At 32.3% G+C, this 26,801-nt stretch overlaps 1 protein-coding gene across 4 annotated transcripts in view; it reads right to left on the bottom strand.

The window, feature by feature from the left end:
* The window catches only part of CTNND2 (catenin delta 2), a 1,133,181-nt gene that overhangs the window by 134,646 nt on the left and 971,734 nt on the right, over positions 1-26,801 (bottom strand). For all 4 annotated transcript variants that reach the window (XM_051969857.1, XM_051969856.1, XM_051969854.1 and 1 more), the window contains 2 exons: positions 23,964-24,081; positions 19,790-19,975 (listed from right to left, as the gene is read on the bottom strand). In XM_051969857.1, coding sequence (XP_051825817.1) covers positions 19,790-19,975; positions 23,964-24,081 — 304 coding nt within the window. The remainder of the gene's footprint in view (positions 1-19,789; positions 19,976-23,963; positions 24,082-26,801) is intronic.

The raw sequence follows: 26,801 nt of genomic DNA on the forward strand, positions 1-26,801 counted from the left end.
AGATAATAACCTTCTCAGGGTTATTTTGAAGATCAAATGAGAAAATATTTGTAATGATGTTGCATTTTTAGATACTTAATATGTGCTTGTTTCCTTCTTTCTTTTCTTACCCACCTACGACTGTGCCAAGTTGTAAAAAGATTAACAACTTTTTATCATTTCAAATTTCTATCATAAACAATAAATACTTCAAATACATAAAGATATATTTCATAGGATTAAAGACAATGACTGCATTAAAGTCCTTAATTCATATTATTTAAAAGACTTTTTGGAGAAGAGAACATTATAAATGAATATAAGATGAAAATATCCTAATTTCAAAGATCATCTAATATTTTTCCCTCCAACCCAAGGAATCAGAGCCTTGACAATGTTAAAAAAAAACAAAACAAAACAAAACAAGAAAGATAGGTTAACAAACAGCCTTGAACTCTTCACAAACTGTTTCTGTCACATTGTTTGAATCAGAAACAAGTCACATGAACTCTATGATTTTGCTGCATTTTCTTTGTCTATAAAATGAGAGAAATTTTCTTTGTCTAAAAAATGAGAAAATAAAAAAGAGGAGCAGAATAGAGGTCCCTAATGTTCATGGAAAGACCTTGGGTAGGAAGGTCTATCATTGGAAGTTTCAATATTTTGTTAACTGTATTTGAAAATAATTGGTTTCTTTTGTAAGAGTATGTATTTTTATTTTGTGAATTTAAAAACATTACTCTGAAGACTTGCATAGGTGTCACCTAATTGCCAAGGGGAACCGTTAGAAATACAGTAATGCTTATGAATCTTTTAGACTATATGATCTCTGGGGTAACTTCTATTTCTAAATCCTATGACTCTATGATGCAATAATAATATATTCTTGCATCCTTAAACATAATCATAGTCCTTGGCCAATTGGAAGAAAATAGAAATATAATAGATGATATGGCTTTGCTTTTATAAGAACTTCTCTTAAGAAAAGAATGCCAATTTAAATAGATGTCAAAATTAGAACTATTTACCTAGAATACTGAAACATGGTACAGCATAGAAGTGCTATTTGATGAAAAGTCTTCTTTACCACTCAAAGATCTTTTCTATTTTAGAAATAACTGTTATTTTAGAAATGTTCTCTTATGAAAAAAGGTAAGATTTCTTATTTCTGTAGAGAAGGGTTCATTTTTTGGTATTTGTTACATGACAGCAAGGACAGGATGGTACTGGACAGATAGAACAGGAGAATTGACAGTATGCAGAGGAATTTTGAAAATGTGAAATACATCTCTCTTTGATGCTTAGAGAGATCAAATTTAGTTTTAGAATAGAACAACTCATTGTTCCTGCATAGAAGCTGTTAAGAGTTTCAGGAAAAGAACCCAAATAAGGGAATGTTTTCCATAAGGTGTTAAAAGCTTTTCTTTGGACTTAGATTTTACAACAAATTTTAAGATTTTTTGTTTTCCCTAAGGTTTAAAATCTATTATAAGATTTTTATCATAGTGGCTTTAAGAAGAAGCTAACAGAATGGCTTTTGTAGAGAATGCAATCACTTTAGGAAAAAACTGTACAATATAATAAAGTCAGAAAGTTAAAAAGAAGAGTTCAGCATGTATGCTACCCCCCTCCAATCTTTTTCTTTAGGATGCAATAAACTTCAATGAGTCTGCAGATAGTTTAGTCTATACCATTCTAACAATTTGTTTCTATTAATATTAGAAGTTTCCAACAACATATTATTGAATATGGACTTCTGTGGTTCCACATTGTGGCTAAATTCTCCACATCAATGCCAGAAGAATGCAACTTGTGACAGCTTTTCTTAGCCTAACTTTAAGATGAAAATTTGGGTCATGTAAATCAAGGGAAAAAATTAAAAGAAAACATAACAGAGTCTTCATTCCATGAAGCCCCCTATTACTTTCTTAAGAGTAATAGTAGCTAAAAAAGGATGTTAAAATTTCACCATTTGTAAATGATGTACATATCACTAATTTAGTGGCTGAGCTTCTAAATATGAAGTCTTTGACCAATGAGTAGACCTTAAGAAGAGAGCAGACATATCAACATTGTCATTCTCATTATAAATGAAACCAGATAATTTAAAGATATTGCTACTTAATGGAAACATGGATCGAGGGTTATCCAAGGAGTAACTATTAAAGATTTGATCTTACCATGCATCCAAAAGCATGAAGCATTACTTCATAAGATACTCAGTTATCTTACCTTATTATGTTCATGACAAACATAATCAAAATGACTACTAAGAAGTCATTTTAATTAAAAGAACATTTATTAACTACCTATTCTGTCCTAGACCATGTGGTAAGTGCCAGGATTTAAAGACAAAAGCACAACAGCCCTTGATTTCAAGGAGCTTACATTTTAATGGAAATACATTTATATATAGCAATTTATACAAAATACAAAGTGGACATAGATTTCTCTTTTTAGAGAAGAAGACAGAAGCACCTGAGAGAGAACTAGGAAAGCCTTCAGAAAGTGCACCTGAGTTGAATCTTTTATTTAAGTAGGGAATCACAGGAAGCAAAACTAAGGAAGGACAACATTTCAGGCACAGGAAAGAGCTAGGATACAAGGCAAAGAAATGGAAGAGTATCATGAAATGTGAAGAACAGCACAAAGGTCTTCATGACTAGGTTATGTAAAGTTGTGTAATGTACAAGAAAATTGAAAATGTTGGGAAAAAACAAATTATAAAGAACTTTAAAGTTCAAATAATTAGTTTGAAGGTAGGAAAGTAGAAAAATCCATTAATATCTCTACTAAGGCACAATATATCAAGATATAGTTAAATACTTGATGATTTTTAATGTACTAGTAGGCAGAGAAAAGGACAATGAAAAATATGTTGGATAATATATGGGTCAGGCTCAAGAAACAAAAAAAGTCTAAGGCTTAAAATTTAAATTGAATTTTTATGTATATGTGTATACATCTATAATATATGTGTATATATAGCCCCAACCTAATTTATTTAAATGAGCTACTGACATAAAAATTGGAGAAATCAATTTGAAAAAGACAAAAATATCACCATTTCTTATAGCAGCTTATACAAGATAGAGTAACTAAAACATAAAGGCCAAAAAAATTAAAAACCAACTTAATCAGGTACACTCTATTTTCTTGATAAATTTAAAATATTATATCTATGGGAACACATTGTATCAAATAACCTCTTAGGTTTCCTTTAGTCCTGAAACTATTATGAACCCATAAATAATTTTCAATATAAACCTATTTATAAAATATTATGGATGATGGAACCATAAATAGAAGATTATTAATTAATTTAACTCATAAAATAAAAAGAAATAAAAAGGAAATGTTTATAGGAAGGATGATTGACCACCTCAAGACAACTCAGTGAGGTTTGCTTAGTTACAGTAAGAACAAGGAATAATATCTAATATGCTGAATTAATACTCACATAGTAGTAAGAAATCTAGTAGAAGGGTCCTAGAATTCTGTGTGAGCCCCCAGTAGAGGATTTATGGGAGAATATGAGTAAGAGATGAGAAAGCCCAGATGAGCCTTAATCTGCCCACTAAGAATTACTGCCTAGTATAATATCCCTGAATATTTCTAGAAGAATCTAAAAGATAAAACAGAGATGTTCTCTGCTTGGTAGAGCATGAGAAACAAGGACAAAAATCAAATATGGTTACTGAAGTAGTTGTTTATTTTTTAAAATTTGTATTTTTTTTAATAACCATCTTTTTTTTTTTTCTTAAGAGAGGTTTAATTCCAGGGCAATGGGGCTGAGTATCCAAAAATGATTGTAATGTAAAAGCTAAAAGGATCAATCAAATAGACAAAAAGCATTTTTAATTCATGGTAAGCTATATACTTGACACTGCACTGGTTCTAGGGATAGAATACCACCCCCAAACCAACCCAACAAGAACAAAGAAAGTCTTCTAGGCTCAAGGAGATTGAATTGTAATGAGAGAAAGAACCTATATAAAATACAACATAGAAGAAAAATCCAGTCTGTAAGAGGAAATTTATTTTAAAGGAATAGCACTAGCAATGGGAAGAGACAGAAAATTCCACTTGGAGAATTTGATACTTAAGCTGAGTGTTAAAATGGGCAAAGGTGTCTCCAATTGGGAGGCAAAACATTGTAGGATGGATTGTAAAGTACTTGGAGGAAATAGAATGTGAAAACATTAGAAAAAAAGGAAAAAAAATAGGTTTACAGATCTTATATGCCAAATAAAGATCTTTCTATTTGATTCTAGAGATAATAGGGAGTCGTCAGAATTTACTGAGCAAGGAAAAACAGGATGACATGGTTAAATCTGGGTTTTAGGATGATCTCTTTGACATCTGTGTGGAGGAGCAAGGAGAAACTTGAATTAGGGACACTAATTAGAAGTAGAGGTAATGAAAATCTAAACTAGGGTTGTCTTTATTTGAGTGGAGAGAAATGGATGTATAAATAGAAATTCCAAGATTTCGCAGTTTATTGACTATATGGGGTTATTGGGAGAGAGGACATGAAAATGATACAAAGCTTGCAATCATGAACAATTAGAAAAGTATTAGGGCCCTCAACAATAATAGGGAAGTTCAGCTAAACTAATAAAATTGAGGCACATCATATAACAATGAGGTTTTGGAAGTTTCTTCTTAAAAAATGTTCTTTTAGATGTGATAATCTCAATGAAAATAGAGTAATTAAAATGTTCAAAGAGTTAATTTGAAATTAAAAATACATTTATAAGATTATTATTAACATCAAATATCTAAGAACATGGTGACAGGATGAGATGTTTGCTTTAGGAAAATTGTTGTGATAGTAATATGAAGGATGGATTAGAGAGAGTAGGAATTGGAATAGCACAGAACAATAATTTGAAAAGGTATTATCTTGTATAGGTGACTAGTAAAGAGGGCTAACACGTGTGCAATTGATACTGGAGATGCAGGATTGAAATGTAGGAAAGAGATTAGAGCTGGAAATATAGATTTTTAGAGTCTGCATAAAAATGCTATTGAGATAATGAAGTGAAACAATATAGAACAAAGAACAGAAAGTCCAAAAAAGAGCCTTGGGAGATACCCTTATTTAAGGGATGGATTATCAAGCTAAATTGAAAAGGAACAGTTAAAGAAATGGGATAGGCACCAAGCAGCAACAGTGTTATGGAACACAAGAGGAGAGAGTAGCATCCATAAAAAAAATGATAGTAGAATCAAAAACAGAAGTCAAGGGGAGTGAGAATTGGGGGGAGGAGTCCCTACATTTAGTGATTACAAGATGTTTTAAAAAACAGTTTGACTTAGTTAAAATAGAAAGAGAAGAACTGGAAACAGTGAATGTCAACTTTTTTTCCCATGGAGTTTAATGTTAGAAGGAAGGGAGGCAGAGGATAATAGCTTTAGACGATGGCAAGATTAAATGAAAGTTTTTTGTTTTTTTTGTTTTTTTTGACTGGAAAATGCCTGAATTTGTCTGTAAGCATTGGTGAAGGAAGCAATAGATAGGGCAAGATTAAAGTTGAGAGAGTCAAAGGGAATTATTGTTAGGATAAGTTCCTGGAAGGATTGAGATCAAGGGTGCATGGACAAGGGTTGTCAACTTTGATATGGGAAAAGTTGCCCAAATCCTCTGAAACTGAAATAAAAGAGAGAATCAGTGAAAGCAGCAGAAGTTTTGCAGTATAGTGCAGTGAAGATGAAGGAGCTCACTTCCAAGCATCCATTTTAAATAAAGCAACTGTGGTAGTGATAGGGCAGATGGCATTAGAGTTCTGAAAGAAGGATGTTTAAATGAACAGTTTGTGGCAATGCAAGAGATTCTATTGGAAATTAAGGAAGGGGTAGCTTATCATTATTGAAGCCTAGTTGTTTTTAGAGAATATGAATGTTACTTAACAATTTGTGACATTTCAAGATATGCTACAAAGTATTTTCACAATTGATGGTTTTAAATTGATAGAGAATTATCACATTACTCAACCTACTGAATATCTTAAATTCTTATATATCTAAGAAAAAAACAGAAAAACTTCCAGAATCATCTTTTATAATGAAGAATGTTTTTCTAAGGAAAAAAGGAAGCCTACACATTTTCTCAATATCCTTTTTCTAGATGATTTTGGAGGGTGTGGTATTAATTAGCAGAGTTTTTTGTTTTAGGTTTGGGAGATGAAATAATAATAAAAATAAGATTTAAAAGGATAGCTAGCATTTATGTAGTGAAATAACATTTCAAAATACTTTACAAATATTATTTCATTTTATTCTCACAACATTTCTAGTAAGAATCTGAAACATATGGAGGAAAAATGACTTGCCCAGGATCACAGACAAAAATGTCTGATTAATAATTTGAACTCAGGTCTAGCATTCACTGTATCACCAGCTCCCTCTAGACTAGAGCTTGAATTTTAATCAAAAGCTATGCATAAGCTTCTCTTCCTTTCCACATTTTTGTCACCACTAATAATATGGTATGAACTGTTATTCATTACGTACAGAACTTTTACTGCTGAATTATATCTTGAGCACATAAATAGATAAGCACTGCTTACCCAGCTGACTTGTTCTTCCTATTACATGGATTTCTGTCCCAATTAAAAGACAGCACATTTATAGGGTGAAATCTGCTTTTGGGGAGACATCTTAACTAGCCACATTTTTTGGTTATTATCTTGATTAAGTGAAATATTTTATAGGCAAAAGAGATCACAAGATCAAAGACACGGTTACAACAGTATAGAAACATCCTATCTTTAAAATACTACTTTTTCTGCCTAAGTGAAATCACATATTGTGAAAGAAAGGAAAATTTCAGATTCAGAAAATGGATCTGAGTAAGTAAATTGTCAGTGAATATTTTCCTGTGCAGTGTTCAGTTTAATTAGGCTGCAGCTGGTACTAAGTACATTAAAGAGGGGGGAGGGGGGGAGAAAAAGAAAAACAACCTTCTAGTACTTTCCTGGTTTGGTTTGGAGAGAGCCCTAATACCAACTGATTCTATCTTTTCAGTGTTTCATTATCATTGCCAGGGTTTGGTTTTTTTTTTTTTTTTTTAATTTAAAAGCTCCAAATAATTGTAAAAAGCCTGAAGAGAAATGAGCCTTTGTGTTAAAGTCTTAAGAATTTTGCAGAACAGGGTAAATCACCCATCTGAATTCTCCTGTGAGCTGTTCAGATGAAATGGTCTACAGCTGGTGCTGACACTGTATGGAAAGAGGAGGAAGTTGATAGCTAATTAGCTATATTTGTATGGCATTCTATTGTCTCTCGTTCCCCTCCCCCCATTATGAGTTTTTTTGCAGAGGTTATTAAGAGCTTTGTGGCTAAGAGATTAGAACCTTAAATTTAAGCAGTGTCAAGATGAGCATTCTGAATTAAACAATTTTCAAAATAAGGACAATATTCATGTGTCTTGCCTCTAAGACACACTCTCAGTGTGATAACTGGCAAGTCACTTAACCTCTAAGTAGTGTAGGTGAAGCTGTCAAATATGGAATGGGAAACATGTAGATCACAATCCAGAGTTTGGTATGAAACTGACAAAATGTAAATGAGAAATATACATCCAAACAAATGAAAAGATAGTAAAATAAAGTAATATTACATTTTAAAACTGGGTGATCTGTAGGGATCCTTATTTATAGATTAATGGTCCTATTTCTATTTGAGTTTGACAGCAGGTCTCCACACAATTCTTGAAGATAACATATTGTGAAAGTTCTGGCCTACGTCAATAGATTTTTTTTTTTCACGTAGGAGTTTTTAATATTAATGAAATAATAGATTCAGCTTCTATATCTTCTTTAGCTATTAGATTTGCTGATGACATTCAACAGACAATATAAGGCAAATAACTACATTTTGGTAATATGGAGAAAAATTGCAAAAAAAAAGGGGAAATGAAAATATAAAAGACTGGAGGTTAGTTCTTTTATATATATGTGTGTGTGCTTATGTATGTATGTATATACATATATACACATATATGTGATACAGAAGTGTTGCACATAATGATAACTAGATTCTTAAGCACTGGATGGGCTTTTAATCTATTCCTCTTTCTGAAGTATTAGTGACTGGCAGACTACTACATACAGCCTACATCCACACCTGGAATTCTTACCATTCTTGCTTCAATTTCCCCTAAGGATCTTTGGGATCTTGACCATATCACTCCCCCCTCCCCCCTCAGCTGGCTGCTCCAGCCCACCTGTCATGCTAGCCTTCTCACAACAGCATTGTTTTAATAGGCATGTTGCTTAAAATAACCATTGCTGACCCTTTGTGAACAAAGTCCCATGGTAAAAGAGATATAGTACTGAATTATTGAATAATTAACAGACATTAATGGCACCTTGTAAAACTCTACATGACCTTTATAATATGGTCATTGAAAATATGAAATAAATGCAGAATTTGTTCATAATAATATTTTCTACAGTGAGGAAAAATACAAAATGAAATCACGTCCATTTATGGAAAGCAGTAGAGAAGAGTCAGTACATCAAAATGTGCAGCTATGACCTTTTAAGTCTCATATTACTTGTTGCTTCCAGGACGTGAAATATCATGTCTTGAGAGTCAACATCTCTTGGCATATGGTGAGGTGAAAGCAAATTGAGACTATATTGAAACCAGCCGAGGGGAAAGAAGTGGCAGCTGAAATAAACAGATGGTTAGAAAGGAAATGATATTAAGCAGTAAAAAAAAAAAAAATGTGGCTAGAGATGGGGGTGAAAAAGAGGAAAGTTGTTTTTTTTTTTTTTTTTTAAACACCACTACACTGATATTAAGGGATATGAACTTGAAGTCATCAAGAATGTAATTTAAGGAGAAGTCTTGAGCACTTAATAAAAATTAAAATTCAAGTATTTAAACTGTTATTTAAATCTAGAATAATTAAAAGAAATTCTAAGGTAGTATTTAGGCTGGTAACAAAATTCAACTTTAGTCTATTTGATGAATGAATACTATAAAGTCTTGGAGGGGGTTTCTTACAGTCAGAGGGGGAAGTTTTCACATTAAGCAAGAAGAAATTAGTCACTTAATGAGAAATGTTTAAGACTTTAAGGCACACATTTGATGCTGGGGTGATTTGGCAAGTAATTCCATCTACTTAAGATTTGGGGTTTTGACCTTTAGTATATCACATTGTCTAGCCAGCCAGATCAAAAAAAATGTGCATATGGTCCTTCAAGCCCTTCTACCCCACAATGTACATAAAAGCCTGGTTGAAATGAATATGATTGGTAACTCTAAAGAAAGTTCTCAAAAAAAAAAAAAAAACAGAGATACTAGTCATTGTTTAGTGACACCAAATTGCGAATATCTCATGCATTAGATTAAGATGAATTTGAAAGCAGTTGGAGAAGTATTTAAGAATTAGCAGGAAGGATGAAAATAGCAAAATGCATTTGGTGCCTTTCTGCCTACAGACTGACTAAAACAAAACAAAAATGAAAGAATAAAAACTGAATAATTATAATGACCAAGCCTATCCTTACCTTCATTACAGGGGCAGGAGGTGATGGATTTGGCGCACGCACGCGCGCACACACACACACACACACACACACACACACACACACACAAACACTATACATATTTTATATATATATGTTTGACTAATGTGTTAATTTATGAAGTATTTCCTCCTAATTCATTTTTTTTAATGGAAAATGATGAAGATGGCTCTCTGGGTACATATGGTTGATTGAAAGGATGAATTGTGAAGTGAAGATGATATAAAAACAAAAAATATAAGTGCAAGTTTTTTCAAAGCAATATAAGACATGAACAAAATAATATGAGAAAGATTATTATCACTGACTGTCAAGAATGAAAGAAAGATGGCATGATTATCAAATTTGAAGATCTTGTAATGATGGAAGGGCTAGCTAGGATAATGAGTAAGAGAATCAGATCTCAATAGGCTGGAACATTGATAAATTCATCCAGCGAGCTGAATTTTTGTAAATATTTTCATAAAAAAACTGGAAATTCTGTATGGAGGAAACATTAGATAGTATCTTATATGAAAATTCTGTTTTCAATTGATAATATTCAATGTGCATCAACAATGTGACACTGATATTAAAAAAACCCAACAATCTACTTAGATCTCACTTCAGTGTTTTAAAAATCTATGCAAATATCCCCTCTGTTTTATATAAAAAGTCTTACTATAATTTTTAAAAAAATCATTATATTGCAGCTCATTTGGTGGTAGGCCTGTCTGAGCTTAGCCAGGCTGTTGGATCTAGTCTAAGCCATCAAAATGAGGAAACTGAGACCCAAAAGCATCCCTTTCAACTTTAATTTTTTGATTCTGCAAATGAGGATCAGTAGATGAAAGTTACAGGAAAGTGGATTTTGGTACAATACATATTTTTGAAAGTTTTTGCTTTGTAGAAGAAAAAATCCTTAGAGATAGTGATTACAACAAAAATACTTTGGAAATATTACTAAGATTACTGCAGTATAGAGCTAGAGAAACTCATACAGAATAAAAACATTATTACCACACTGTACCCCTGAAATATAGCTTACTCTATGGTAGTCATTTAGCTAAAAAAAAATCTTTACACCAACAAGGAAGAACTGTTATGGAAGCTTATTGTTATTACTAGTGGATGGAAAAACAGCTGGTGATTCCACTTGGGAACTGCATGCAGTGGAAAGAGAATGATTATTTCTTGATACTTGATCAGGTAAAATTCCCTATAGGAGGTATTTCTAATGCTTGTAGTGCTGTCAAGTTTCAGTTTGAGTAATACTAATAATCCATAGTGTGATGCCACATTTACTCATCAGAATTCTGGATCTTCTGTGACTTTAGAATGGCAAAAATCCACTTTGGTGGAGTTTCATAATTCCTAGCAAAAATTGACATATGGAAAAACCAAAATAATCAAACAAAAACCAACAATGAATTGAAGTGAATGTGCTAGAAGAATAATATTCAGAATAATGGCCTTGTTTGTCTTTTATCCAGATTAAGTCTCACTGAAAGTAATCAAAGAAAGTCTTTAGATATGATGATGCCATGAAAGTGACTCCTGTTGCAGAGTGACATGTTGATTGATGAAAAGCCAAGCAAGTCTCATCCAATCTTTAGCAACACACTTCACAGACTACTTAGTACTCTGCTACATCTTTTTAGCCTGTTCATTTGTATGTAGGATATGCAGTATGATAGCCCAAATTCAGATAAGCTTCCTGACAACAGAATCCTTTGAAATCAAGTGATGTAAATGCAGAGCTATCATAGAACTGCGACTAGAGCATGGGATGTTTGAAGAGGTATTAGCTTCACTTACAGATACTACAGTACTCTAGCAGATATAACAAGGGGTAGGTAATTGCAGAGTACAATGAGACTATAACTTCCTTTCATTTGTATGTTCTGTTTCAATTATTGTATCTTATGAAGATCTTGGACTTGGAAACCAAAATAAGCTCTTACTTTGGGCTTCCAGATCAGTTTTCAAGTTAAAAATATATGACTTGGACTAGGCTGAATAACTTAGAATAGAGTATTTTCATTTTGGGTTCTTTCCTTTCCCCCCTTTCCCTTTTTAAATGTTATAATTTATTTAATAAACATTAAAAAAAAGAACATTTCCTTATAGTCAAACTGAAGAGTCAGTTTGAAATTCCTCTCAAAGAGTGATAATTATTTGGGCATCTTCAGTACCATAACAAAAATTCAGTTGTTGCGAAGCTTGAGGGAATTAAATTTCTCCAAACTTTTCCCCAGAGTAAAGAAGGAAAAGAAAGAGACAAATGGCAGATCCTTGCCTATGGGCACTTTGTAAATGCCTTATTGGCAATATACTGATATCTCCAAGAAGTTACATTCAACCATTAGATGTTAACACTAACAAAACGGTTGTAACCCAATAGATACTTCTAATTAGTTCAAGGATACTTTGATTAGATGCTAAATTTCATTAGGATAAAAAGGGTACATTTCTAGCTTTCAAATGAATTGGCACAATGATTATATGCAGATAGAATCATCCTCTTTATAAACTCCCACTCCCTCAGGGAAAATTTGGGATTTCTACAGATAACTTCAAATGTTTGTATTGTTTTAATGATTTGGATGCCTTGGACATTCATTTAACTAATTAATTTATTCATTCAACAAATAATTTATAGAATATTTGCTTTGTGCAACTGTCTTTCCAACTTGATCTGAAGTCTTACACTGTCACCTAGTAGTAAGAAACATGAGCTTTTCTCTACAGGAGAGACTCAGCACATTTATGCCACAATTTCTACAACTTCCAGCAATGGATAATCATTATAATATATATTTTAAAAATCATTATAATCTTGAAGAATGTCTTATCGCTTCAATAACTTTGGTACTGGGCCTTGTGAGTGGAAGCACTGTGGGAAAGTTTATGTGGTGGGATTTGATTTCAACTAAGACATGGATGAATATGGAGAGTGAATTTCTTGCATTTTGCTGACCCTGTTGTCACATATTCATTGCTATAAATGGTAGACAGTATTGATAGTAGAAAACATTCCTTTAATTTTTGTGGTAGATAATGAGGATTTCTCAAAGTCTATGGCTCTTTCTGGGTCATTATAAATGTTAAATTGGATATATAGTCTTATTGTGAATTCTACATACAAAGAGACTCTGGCACATGTTGTTTAAGGAATTTCTCACATCATACTGTTGAAACAGATGGCACAGTCCTACAATAAGCAGGAAGGAACTCATATGTCTGTTGATTCTGTCTGTCAAATTCAAATGTCTGAACGATGATGATTGTATTAAGAAGCATATATTTTATAATCTCAGGTTCATCAAATATCTTATCCTTAGGTGAACAGGTTTAATGAGGGATCTCATTACAACATATGTTTGGGATCCACAGACTGTCAGAAGCACAGTGGGATAATACTCTATTTTGTTTGCTTCAAGGTAGAAAGAAATTCTTTCAACATATAAATGAAAGGAAGCAGATTTCTTGACAATCAAATTCTTCATGGGAACCACAAAACTAATTTTAAACACTTGGTCTCCTCAGGTTCCAAAGTAGCAATGCTGTTTAGATTCATACTGACAGTACTTGAAAGTGATTTTAGACATCTTATAATTAGGTGGTCAAGTGAATATGTGCAGGGATTGCTCTTCCTGAATTCGAATCTGACTTACTAGATCCTGGGTAAATCATTTAACCCCATTTGCCTCAGTTTCCTCATCTATTTAAAATGAGTTGGAGAGGAAAATGGCAAACCACTTCAGTATTTTTCCAAGAAAACTCCAAATCAGGTCATGAAGTGAGGACATAATTGAAAAATATGACTAAATAACAACAAATATCATAAAGTATTCACAAGATCTCATCCTTTCAGCTACAAAACACAAGTAACAGTCAAAAGGAAAAGGAAGATAAAACCCCCAAGTTGATTGTACTTTTACTAGTACAAAGCTATTTTGGGCAATGTCTAACTCAGTGCCACTATGGCTTGTACATGTAGGAATACCAAAAGCCTTAAAACTAATAGGAACTCAACCAGAAAACTAAAATAAATATTGAATTATTTGGCCCTTTGTAAAAATGTCAATTTTAAAGTTATTTAAATCTATTTGGGAAGAGTCTAGAGAAGCAATACAGTAGTCAGGATTAGTACCAAGAATTATAATTTAAATCAGAAATATAGGAAATAAATCAATTATTATAAATGATTTAAATGAAGATAAAGATGGCATGCTTATCCAATCTTTTACTGTTTTATTTTTTCTGACTCATTTAATTCTAATGTTATCTCTCTGGTAATTATTTATTATTTATTCTGCATACAGCTTACTTTGCATATATTTGTGTTCATGTTGTCTCTAGAATTAGATCTAAGGTTCTTAAGGGCAAAAGACTGTTTTTTGCTTTTTTTGGTATCCCCAACACTTATTATAATATTTGGCACATAGTAGGAACTTAATTTTTCTAATTTATCAATCAATTTGAAGGTCATAGGACAATGGGAGAGCTTCCTAGAATAATTATCGATTATGAGAGTTGAGTTCAGAGATGTCAATGAACTGGGGTTATTTAAATTCTCTGGGATGAGGATTTTTCTGTTTTTTTTTTTTTTTAAACCAATTAAGTATTAAGTATTACTTAATTAGAGCCATGTTCAGTGAAATGAAATAATTAAACAAAGGGTATACTTACTAAAATTCAACCAATTACAAAAGAGACAATAATTTTTTTATGGAACCATATAATTATTTTGGTCAAATATAGCAATTTAATTTTAGGAAAATTTAAGGGAATAAGCTCTCTAGAGTTATTGGTATTATTTAAAAACAGGATATAAAGCAATATTTTACTAAAATCATCCTCTCCATCAAAGTGCTTATGGTGGTGGGGAGGTGATCCTAGATATCTGAAGACTATACCAGCAGACTATGAAATTTGTTGTACCCTACAAAACTGGAAATGTTTTAAGTATAGGCCCAAAGATAGCTCTTATGACTGTCACCAGAGAACCAACCCAGTTATCCATGGAGAGAGTCATCACTAAAAAGGATAGTGATTTTTTTTTTAATCATAGCAACATGTTTCTTTTCTTTTTTTTTTAATTAAATAAATAATATTTTTAAAGCAGGCAAAATCTATTTTCTTTTTCTCCTACTCCTGTCCCAACTGAGAATGAAAGAAAAACAAGCAGCCTATTACAAACATGTAGAATCAAACAAATTTGTATGCTGGTCATGTCCAAAAGAGGAATACACACACACACACGCACACACACACACACACACACACACACACACACACATATACATGTCCCATTTTATAGTGAGTCTTTAATATCTCTAGCGAGAGGTAAGTAGTATATTTCATAATCCATCCTTTGCAATCATTGTTTCTTACATTGTTCAGTATCTCTAGGTCTTTCAAAGTTTCCTTTAAATGTTTTGTATGTATTGTCCCTCAATTCTGCTCACTTTACTTTGCATCAGTTCATACAAGTCCTTTCAAGTTTCTCTGAAATCATTCCCTTCATAATTTCTTAAAGCATAATAGTATTTCATCAAATTTATATATCGTAACTCCTTTAAAGTATTCTCCAAATGATGGTAGCTCTTCAAATTCCCTTTTTTTTTTTTTTATCAACTCTAAAATAACTGTAAATATTTTTGTACATTCTTAGAGTTTGCTTTGCTTAGGGCCAATCCTTATCTTAATTTTCTTTCCCTCTGAATCCTCCTTTTATATTTTCCTTACCACAGCATCTTTTAAAACCAGGCATTGCTGGCCAAAGTGGCCATTTTTATCATTATAAAAAGATAAAGCTCTTTAAAATATATGTGAAATAATATGTTTTAGAGTATGGTGTAATTTGAGATTTTATTCAAAACTAGAAGTATTTCTCACTTTTATGGAAGGAGTTTAGGGCAGAGTTAAAGGGAAGATGGATTCTCCACGATGGATGAATTTCTGCAGAGATTCCTATTTGGAAATGGCATTATGTTGACTCTCTTAAGCTCCAGAACATCACAGAAACTGTTAAATAAAATCCATAATCATGCAAAAGCATTCAGTTTCACTGTACACACAGAAAAAAACCAAGTGGATGAAAAATGCCTTTTGTCTAGATTATGACATACAATTTGAGGTATAACCCAGAAAGCTGGTCCATCAGTACATCTGTCTGGGGCAGATACTAGAGATGGAAAGGACAAAAGTTAAGGATAGGGATGAGGCACCTAAAAGATACCTCTGAGGTTAGATGCTTATAAGTAAAACAAGGGAATACATGTCATCAGAGACATGAGTGACCATAAAAAAGCCTGTGTGTACCAGAGAACTAAATCTTTTCTCTTTAATTCTCTTCCCTTAAATTGGGGGGTGATTGTTAGGGTGATCATTGTTAATTATCTGCTGACAATTTTAAAGTAGCTTTTATCCCCAAATAATTTCTTCTACTACTTCTTCATGGGGCCATATTAGAAAAACAGTTATTATTTGTTTCAGTGAATCTTAAACTGTGGGCCACAATGCAAAAACATAAATATGCTAAGCAGATTTGGCAAATAATATATGTATATTACAATTTTTGCAATTATATGTAAATAATTCTTATGATAAATGAAAAACATATTTAAAAAAAATTAAAAGCCAAAAACAAATACAGAATCACTGGAAAACAGTCCTCAAAATTCATTTTCTTTAATTTATTCTTAAGAGATCTAGAAGAAAGTCTTCAGCATGTTTAGTGTAAGATTTATGGAAGACAGAAAAAAAAAAAACAGAGGAATTGTAACTTTCACTGTTGTAATGAGTACCTACAGCATGTTACAGAATACATCAGTAACAAAGATTCACTTGACAAAACATTCATTGTTACAAAATTTCCTTGGTCAAAATAATATTGATTTCTAATCTACCCACTAATGTAGATTCACATTTTACATATGGAGAAATGCATTTAGGAAGCTAATTAGTTGCTGCCTGAGAAAATTACCAGATTTCATATTACTACTAAGGATGAATATATTTATAAATTCTTAAATGGGGAGAGGAGATCCCATTAATACAAGATTCCAATGGGCAGACATTATATCAAAGGAATGGGGATCAGGTCCTTTTAATTGTTATATCATAGAGATCATGCTCTGAAATGAGAATGAACTGGACACACCATTAAAATTCTCCTTCCAATTGCACATGTTTAACCTGTGTTAGAATACTTGCTGAACAGAAAAGGGGATGGGAAAAAGGAAAGGAGAAAAATTTGGAACACAAGGTTTTGCAAGGGTGAATGTTGAAAACTATCTTTGAACATATTTTGAAAGCAAAAAGCTATTATAAAGAAATTCTCCTTCCCCTAAAGTTAAAGTATGTGCCTTTTTTTTTTCTGTGAACCTTTGCTATGCTTACTTTGGGATACATGATTTATCTTCATCCAAAGAAGACTTTGGTTGTATTTTAGTTCTGTGAAAGTATAGTTATGCAAAAAATACTCCACAGGAAAAAACTTTTTTTTACTTTTATTAAACCAAGTTACATTGAGTTTGATGGTTTCTAGAAGTATTCACATAATTTAGAATACCTTCCTTTTAAGGGACTGCATGGTGTAGTGGGCAGAACTCTGGTCTTGAAGACAGGAAAATTGGGCTCATCACAATCTGAAACATGCTAGGTATGTGACCCTTGGCAAGTCATTTTTTTCTCACTGCTCTACTTAGGCTCTTCAAAGCTCCTACCTCCCCAGACTTCCCTGAAGATCAAATGGGTAATATTTGTACCTAGTAGCATCTTAATAAATGTTTATTCTTTCTCTTTCCCTCTAGGCAATTCTATGATTACAAGTTACAAAATGGTTTTCAGGAATTTTCCTGCTCTGGGGGTTTCCCATATCTATGAAATCACTAATTCAGTCTCCTATGCCTTTGTGTAAAATGAAAGAAGCAGCTGTGTCCAACTTTAACTTTATTTGAATTCTTCAAAACAAAGAAGACTGAAACTACTGAATAACACAGTTGTCTTGAAAAAGACTATTCAACAAACATGGTGTCTCAAAAATCATAGTGCAATATCAATCTGTTAAAAAAAAGATATTCACTGGGATTTTTATGACACCTTCTATATTCTGATGGATTTTCATTGGTCCTTACTTTGTGTTTACAAAACATCAAATGTCCATATGAAGTATTAAAAACTAACAAAAAAAAGTCAATTTGAAAATCATCAGGAAAGGAGAGAGATAAACAAATGTGGGAGACTCAAGTTAACTTTGGACAAATAACTTTGTTTTTATGAGTTTTAAGATTTATAAAATGATTTCATTTCAAAACCTTGAAATATAGGTTATACAAATATCATTATTGCTATTTTACAAATTAGGAAATTTGGGTTAAAAGAAGGTAATGGACATCCCAAAGATTACATATCAAATAAGTGTAGAGTGAATTTGACCCAAGTCTTCTGATTCCAAGTAATGTGTTTGGAGACAACCTTTGTACAAGGCAAGTTACTTTTGCATAGGATTCTCCTAGAAATTTCAAATCCTTTATAATGACAGAAATCTCATACAGTGTTTTTAAAAAAAAGTAACATGAAAAAGAATCCTTCTGAATTTTCCCAAAAGAACAAATGAGGAAGGTGGGTTACTTTTTAGTCTCTCCTGAGCTATCTTTCACACTGAGGTTTTACTGTGTTATTTGAAGAACTTCAGACATACCTATATTCAAAGCTAAGTGAAAAAGGGCATTTTGTAGCCTTTCAAAGCAAAGCATTATAATGGTATTTTGGATATCTCTGGCACCCTCTGTTAGTACAGCTCCTGAAACATTATTTTATACAATTAGTTGGTACAGAATGATGTATTTGAAGATCCTGGTAACTACACTTTATGGCTTCCCTGGATTTTAAAAAGTCCCAATCTTCATTCTTTCACTGATATAGCATCTTGAACAATTCAACAATCATAGGTTCATAAGATTTAGAGATTATGGAAAGGATAGTATAAGAAAGGACATTAAAGATGATAAAGGTCCAATTCTTTCATTTTACAGATGAATAAACTAAGACCCAATGAAGTACAGTGACTTCTGTAGTCACAAAGGAGTAAATAGGGAAGATAGGAACTATACCAAGATCTTCTAACTTCAATTTCATTGCTCCCTTTAGTGTACTAAAATCAGTGAAATGTGTGGCTAATTCAATCAATTAGGAAATATTTATTGAGTACTTCTTTTTAGGGACTAGCTAAAAGGTCTAGATCAGGAATTTTCTATTTGGAGATTAGGACCTTAATTTTAAAATATTGTTATAGTTTTATTTCAATATGAAGCCATTTTCAATCCAATGTATTTTATAATATTATTCAGAAAAGATGTCTTAGACCTCACCAGACTGCCAAAAGGGTAAGAGAAACAAAACTGATTAAGAATCCTGCAGTAGACTATCATTGTAAGAAAAACAAATAATAAGGATAAGAAAATAAAAACAAAAGCAGTAAAAATAGTTAGCATTTATATAGCACTTTAGGGCTTGAGAAATACTTTACACTTATTATCTCATTTGATCTTCATGACAGCACCAGTAAGGTAGGTGTTATTATTTAATAGTAACCTAAATATTATATAATATTAATATATAATAATATAAATGCAATCATTTAAAGATAAGGAAACTGGGAAAGAAAGAAACTAAGGAACTTGCTCAGGGCCATACAGACTGATTGAGGGAGGGCAGACATTCAAGTCTAAGTCTGAAAGAGCTGAGTTCAGTGTTTCATCCACCACCTAAGCTACATCAATAAAAACAGCAAGGAAGATATACTGGGACTAGATGTACCAAAGAGGTCAAAGAAAAGATTCAAGAATGAAGATGTAGAAGAAATGCAACAACATGAGATTGCTGTAAGAGAAAAAAATGGAGTTCAGAATTATGGAGCCTGAGCAGTTTCTAGTAATGGTCAGATTTTGAATGTGACCAACCTTTGAATGGCAGAAGCAGAATAGAGATGGAAGCACTATGATGTAAAGAGTTTAAGAAACTCTCACATTTCAATGTATTATTTGTGGAATTCCTATAAGAAATACAGATTGACAATATTTTAAAATCACCTTGAACATATAAAATCTTGTAGTACATATTGGATTTGTCCCTAAAATCCTCTAGTGTATATAAGTATGTCTGTGTATGTATAATATATGTGTATATTATATATGTTACACATACACACATTAAATCATAGTACTGTAATTCTGAAGATGTGATAATTACATGCAGCTGCAAGTAATTTGAATCACCTGATCTTGGGATTTCTTTTTCTTCTTCTTCTTGCCCCAACACCCAGAGCTCTCAGCATCCTTGCCATTGGCATCACCACATAGTAATCCATCAAGCTCATCGGTTCCCATCTGCTGTCCCTGAGATGTTTCTGCTGCAAGTCGGTAGGAGAGGTTCCTCAAAATGCACACACAGTTTTCAACGGTCTAAATAACCCAAAACAAATAAAATGGAAACAAAAGAAAAAAAATGACAATCATAAATAGTCCTCTTTCTTGCTCTTTAGGCTTTATATCTGATTACTTTCTTGCATGCAATTATTATATACACATTTATCATTAGATACATTAGTCTGAGAAACAGCATGGCATGATGTAGAGAAAGATGTGGCTTCAAATTCAATAAGATCCATGTACAAGATCTCCCTTTGTGACAAATGCAGTATTGTGATCCTGGACAAATTAGTATCTTGGTGTTCTAGGAAAATCTCTAGGACTGTTGCAGAGAATGTATTAATCTACCTTATTAAGAGGGAATTTACTCTCTTGGAAGTTCTATAATGCAATTAATGATAGTCAGTGTAGTCCCTATTTCTACATTTGCCCACTTTATTTCTAATTACTCACTTGGAGCACATTTGAAAAACTAGAAACTAATTCAATAGTGACAAATTCACAAATTCAGATATTCCTCTTATATGTTCAAACATGTTTAACATAATGATGTGTTTCCTTATACTTATTTTTATGAGGGACATGATTTTTTTGGAGGGTGGGTAGGGAGGAAATTATTGAGAAGTCATTGGTATTAAAAAGCACAATATACCATATAAAAATAGTTGGCTATCACTCTAAAATAAAACCCCATTAGAAAAACAGCCTTGGTCAATAATCGAATTTGGCTTTTTATTTCTAAAATGTATCTCTCCACAATAACCAAATCTACAAATTTTCCAGTTTCCTCCTAAGCAAACTGATCTTCCCTTTCAAAGTGGTTATAATTAGAATTTCAATAAAAAAAGCATGATCCAATAAGGTGTTAACCAGTGCTAAAAAGAAGAGTGGGCAATTGTGTCATAAAATATATATTGACATATAGTGTCAATTATTTGAAATCTGAATTGGTTAAAAAAAAATTGCCTCCCCCCCCAAAAAAAAACATAAAGAAGTTTCAATGTTTACTATAAGTTTAGCCCAACTACTAATTTCTTCTAACTTGAAAATGTAAAACTGCATATTGAAGTATGTAAAGGTTTTGAGGCTGGGCACAGTTAAAGAAAACAGAAGTTTCCTAGGTTTCTTCTTAAAAGGTAGTTTGAGATTCTATATGCATAGAATATAAGGATAACTATAATCATATTCTAGTCTTTTTTTCCCTTAGTCATGTGGGAAAATATATTTCTTTCATTTAATTATGGGTTATTTGAAATCAACATGGAAGGAATATTTTCTGAGTTGAGTTCTGAAGCTCTTAAAATAGTAGACAATATCCTATAAGTTTTTAGGAATCCTGCCATGTATTAATCCCCTAGGTCTTATTTTCATCAACTAGCTTTTCTATTTTATGTACCTACCTATCATAAGAGGAAACAGCATGAAAATAAGTAAACATAGGAGCAGACTTGAAAAAAAAATTGGAAAAAAATCATTGGGAAAAGTTTATCACACAAATTTTAGCTGCCTGACTGAAATTCTATGAAACTGATGTTTCGAATACCAAGGACTTGAAGGGAATTTTCTATCTTCTTTTTCTTCTTTGTCTAGGTTATCCTGCAGTATACTTCTTCAGCTATCAATCAGTTAGAAATGAGCTTAATTCAAGTACTAATTAAACAAGTGACTAATAAACCAAGCTATCTGACAGTTCAAATAGATAGACTGACACTCTAAGGTGCTGTTTTATTTGCACCCCCTTAGAAGTTAACTGCTGGCTGGGAGCCAGCATCCAGTGAGGGGGGAGTAGGAAGGAGAGGGGTAGGTGGGAGAGATGTGTAAGTATATGTGTGTGTGTACTTACGTTTTTGCACAACTGTATGTTTCAGTGCAGAGAGAGAGGAGGGCTGCTGTTTTGCCTGGCAGTCTTTCTATTCTCATTCAACTTTTTTAGTTTGAAGTTTGTTGAACAAAAATTTGAGTCAGGAACTTTTCTCAAAAGAGGTAAAAAGAGGCAACTTCTACCCTTCTACCCCTCCAAGGGAGACAAACAGAAGGAGGATCCAGCTGGTAGTTTTGTCTCTGACATGCATTCCAAGTAAGTGAATCTTTTTATCAGTTCTTCTTGGTCACCAGGGTCATTTTTACTCCTTACTTTCCATTAGGAGAGGCTAATTTGGAAGCTGTCTGTAAAGCATCTTACCATATGTTACTCATCTAACAAACTGTCCCAATTACACAGCACAGTTGATGTGCTTGCATAGAATCTAGACTCTTTTATTCATTATCTGAAATAGACCTTCACTGATCTTCAAGAGAAAGTTTATTGATAATTTTCCTTGACCCAATAATTTTCAGAGCTTAAAAGTTAAAATCATTTTTCTAGACTGGCAAATGTAATATGGGGGCATGGCTAATGGAAAAGACTACATAGCATCTTATCATACTGTTCCAAATTCTATCAAGCATTCTGTAAAGTGTTCAGTGTATCAAAGCTTTAGCCTTCTACTTCTTGATATGATTGTTAATACTTCAAGGAGATAAAACTCAGGGAGTCATTTTTTTCTTGTTACACTTAATGATATGCCTATTGGTTTGCCAGACACCTGAAATTATTCACACTGTCCTAGTTGGTCACTTTAAAAAATCAAATTATCCCATCAATTACATTAGGAAGTCTAATATGGCTATTAAGGGCCACAGATTATATATGGCTTTAGTTCTCTGCTGATTTTGATGTATACAAAAGAATTCAAAGAATTATTTTAATGCTCATCTCCTTAATGAGTCGTTTTTTAAAAAATGGTAATAATTAGTTAATTTATGAAATCACATCAGGTGCCCTTAAACCAGTAAAATTGAGAAATGCTTATAATGGTCATTTTGTTGAGTCATTTTTTTTGTCCAACTCTTATATCTCCATTTGGGATTTTCTTAGCAAAAATACTGGAATGATTAGCCATTTCCATTTCCAGTTCATTTTATAGATGAGGAACTTAGGTAAAGGTCCCACAGAGGAGGAGTTTAGGCAAGGGTTACACAGATAATTAGTGTTTGAGGTTAGATTTGAACTCAGAAAGATTTAGCGTTCCTGAATCCAGGCCTGGCACTCTATTCAGTAAGCCATTTAGCTGCCCTACAAGTCATATCTAAGTCATAATTTGAGAAAACCTGTTCTTAGGAGTATAGGAAGAGAACACAATGAAGTAACACAGTGAATATAATATATGAGGTAGCTATGTTAATTTTTTTACTCCTTAATAACTAATTCATAACAGGACATATGAAAGGGCTAGTGACATTGCTTATCATATTCCTTTGCAAGAGAACTGCCAATGTTCTGATATGATTATGGACTGTATAACTGATATTCATTTTATGACAATGATTGACATTATAAAGTCAAGACTTTTTAAAGAGAGCAATTCAGTACTGAATTAATGAAGATAAAACAAAATAATTTGGATAAGAATATTCACAAAAATACTGAAGTGAAACCCATAACATAAAAGTACTTTTTTTTTTTCTGTTAAGAGTTACATGATTAATTTACAACTACTTTTTAGACCACTTACAGTTCAGATAGAACTCCTTAACACAAATGAGGGCTGTTACACATAAGCACAAGGGATTAGTATTTATCTTAGTTTTTTGAAAATCACTGAACTTTTTTTTTGGGAGCTGGAGTCTGTGTGTTTTTTTAAGGGTATAAGAAAGATTGCATGCTGTGCAATGAGTAGCTAAAAAAAATTAATTTCAAGTTCTCCAGTTTTAAAACAATAAGGGAACTTGGGATGATCTATTCCATTCTAGCTGGATGCTACACAATCACTTTCCATTAAAGAGATCTCTTTTTAAAGCGAGGGTTTTGAAGATTATTTTCTAAACATATTAGTACCAAATGTAGTTTCCATTTAAAAAGAAAAAGAAAACCCTTTGATATTTCAAAACAAAACAATAAACAAAGTATTCTGGCTTACTTTCTTTTCCCCAGCGGTAATACTTTCTCACTTTTATCCCTCCCAAGGCAAACCCAACAAACCTTGCTATCAATTTCACTGCTCCCAAGAGCAGACTGAATCACATAAAGCAATGCATCCGTAAGTCCATCACATTCCCTCATTCTTCTGCGGGCTTCCTCTCCAGCAGAACTAACATTCCTGTAAGGCAAAGAAAGGAGTCAGAAATATTCCAGAGCCATGATTCATTCTTTGGATCTCAATACTTGCTCCCTTCCTCAATCCTCCAGCTTTACAGAGAATCCCACACATAAATATATATATATGTGTGTGTGTGTGTGTGTGTGTGTGTGTGTGTATTGTTTCCCTGCCAATTCCCCCACTCCTAGAAAAATAATCATGATAGATTAATAAATTAAACATCCTAAAAAAAAAAAGACACAGAACACTTGCGATCCCAGCCAAGACAGAGCATAAAATGTATCCTATGTACGCTAACACTTTTTTTTTTTTCTTAAGTGAGACAATTCAACAAGAGAACTGTTCAGTTCTGCACACATATATTATATCTAGGATATACTGTAACATATTTAGCATGTATAAGACTGCTTGCCATCTAGGGGAGGGGGTGGAGGGAGGAAAGGGAAAAGTCAGAACAGAAGTGAGTGCAAGGGATAATGTTATAAAAAATTACCCAGGCATATGTTTTGTCAATAAAAAGTTATAATAATAATAAAAAAATAAAGTGAGGCAATTGAGGTTAAGGGACTTGCCCAGGGACATACAATTAGGAAGCAATAAGCAACTTTTTGGGTTTTGTAATTTGGGGAATGTTTTCAAGGTTGATTTAATAAAAAGACTAGGAATCAGAAAGTATTTCATCCAAAGTGTTGGGCTCTAAAAAGTTGAGGGCTTCTAAAAGTTAAAATCTGACATTTATTGAAGATATTATATATATATATATATACATACATATATATACATACATATATACATATATATATATATATATATATATATATATATATATATATATATATATATAGGATTTTTGGATAGTAATTATAAGATTTGAGAGCTGGAAGGGTTGGGAGAGATCTCCTTGCCTAGTTATTCCATTTTACAAAGAGGAAATACACAGTAACCAAACATATACAAAATCACAAAGCAAGGATTCAAATTCAGGCTGACTACTGAATATAATTTTTACAAAGTAGTAATAGAAACAAAGTCTTTCAAGGAAAAGTTTTTGTTGTTATTGTTGTTGTTGTTGTTGTTGTTCTAACACATAATTTAAAAGCTCAAGCCATTTAAAAAAGAAAGTGACTTTGGGATGGTTCCGATCTTAATATGGAAAGATAATGTAACCACTTGATTATAAGCTGGGATACCCCTAACTTGAAAGGCTTGAGTTAAGGTATGCCATGATCATATAGTGACCAATTCAACAAGATTAGGAATAGAAAGATTCATTTTAATTATAATATATAATGGATACATATATTTAAATTTACAAATATAACATAAATGTGTTTTAATATATCTTTATACATATATATCTATGTGTATATATCTGTACACACACACAATGATCCAAAATACTTGGTACAGTTTTTAATAACTTCAGAAATATAAATGCTTAAAATATAAGAAATAATTTAAAACTTTAATTATTCAAATTTCTTTTATAGTTTAGTTTTGTGAATTTTGAATAAAAATTTTTTTAATTTTAGTTTTAACAAGATGGTGCAACTTCTCATTTTTCATTTAATATATGACAGTTTCTAGATCAATAGATCAGTAGAGGTCTTTATAATTTTGATGACCTTATTTTTCTCCATTAACCTTTTTCTTCTGAGGTCATATCATCTCTGTGGGTTTATCAAAACCTCATTTTTTGGAAGACCATAAAATAGGATTATCAATTCAATTCTTTCAGTCATTGAACAAATAGCTGATATGAATTTTTACAAAGTTCAGAAATGTACTAGAATAGTATATAATACTATTGTTGTTATATAATACAGTTGTATAATACAGTTGGTGTATCTTAAGATACACCAATACTTAAACATTTACATAACTAACCTATCAAAATTTGTTTTTGGCAAGTTTGTGGCATTTAAACTTCTGGAGTTATTAAAGTTTAATGCTGTTCTTAGACTTTTGAGACACTATATCTGAATGAGAGAGTCTTAATCTTTTTTGTGTGTTATGAAAGCACCTGGCAGTCTGGTGAAGCCTATGAATCCCTTCTGAGAATAATTATTTTAAAGACATAAAATGAAATATATAGCATTGCAGTGGAAACCAATTCACTGAAATATAATAATCAAAATGTTAAAAGATTAAGAACTAATGAAGGATTTTTTGTGGTTCCTTGAAGCAGATCATCATTGGTGGGTACTTGTCTTTTGAAGGAATATAAGAAATAAAGAAATGTGTATGTGTATGTGTATTTGGGAATGAGTCAAAGATTTGGGAATGAGTCAAAGTGGTAAAGTGGAAAGAATACTGACATTACAGATAAAATAGACTAAGGATTATGATCTATTTTTAATTTTTACTAGTCATAAGTGATCTTGGGCAAGTTAGTTAATTAACAATTTCATTTTCTGTAAAATAGGGATGGTGATGACATCTGTAGAATCTATTATAAGGATTTTTTTTATTTTGCTGTTTTTATTTTGTGGTGCTTTTGGCTTTTTTGGTGAAGATCAAATGAGAGAAGTATGCTTAGACTACAGAAGATTCTTCTCATCTGGAGAGAGAGACTCTTGAGCTCTTAGCAGAGGAACAGCTTCTACACACATAGGGTTTTTAACTGGGCAATACAGTGTGTGTGTGTGTGTGTGTGTGTGTGTGTGTGTGTGTATATGTGTGTGTGTGTGTGTGTGTGTGTGTGTGTGTGTGTGTGTAAG

Source organism: Antechinus flavipes, chromosome 1 (assembly GCF_016432865.1).
Source record: "Antechinus flavipes isolate AdamAnt ecotype Samford, QLD, Australia chromosome 1, AdamAnt_v2, whole genome shotgun sequence".
Taxonomy (NCBI): domain Eukaryota; kingdom Metazoa; phylum Chordata; class Mammalia; order Dasyuromorphia; family Dasyuridae; genus Antechinus; species Antechinus flavipes.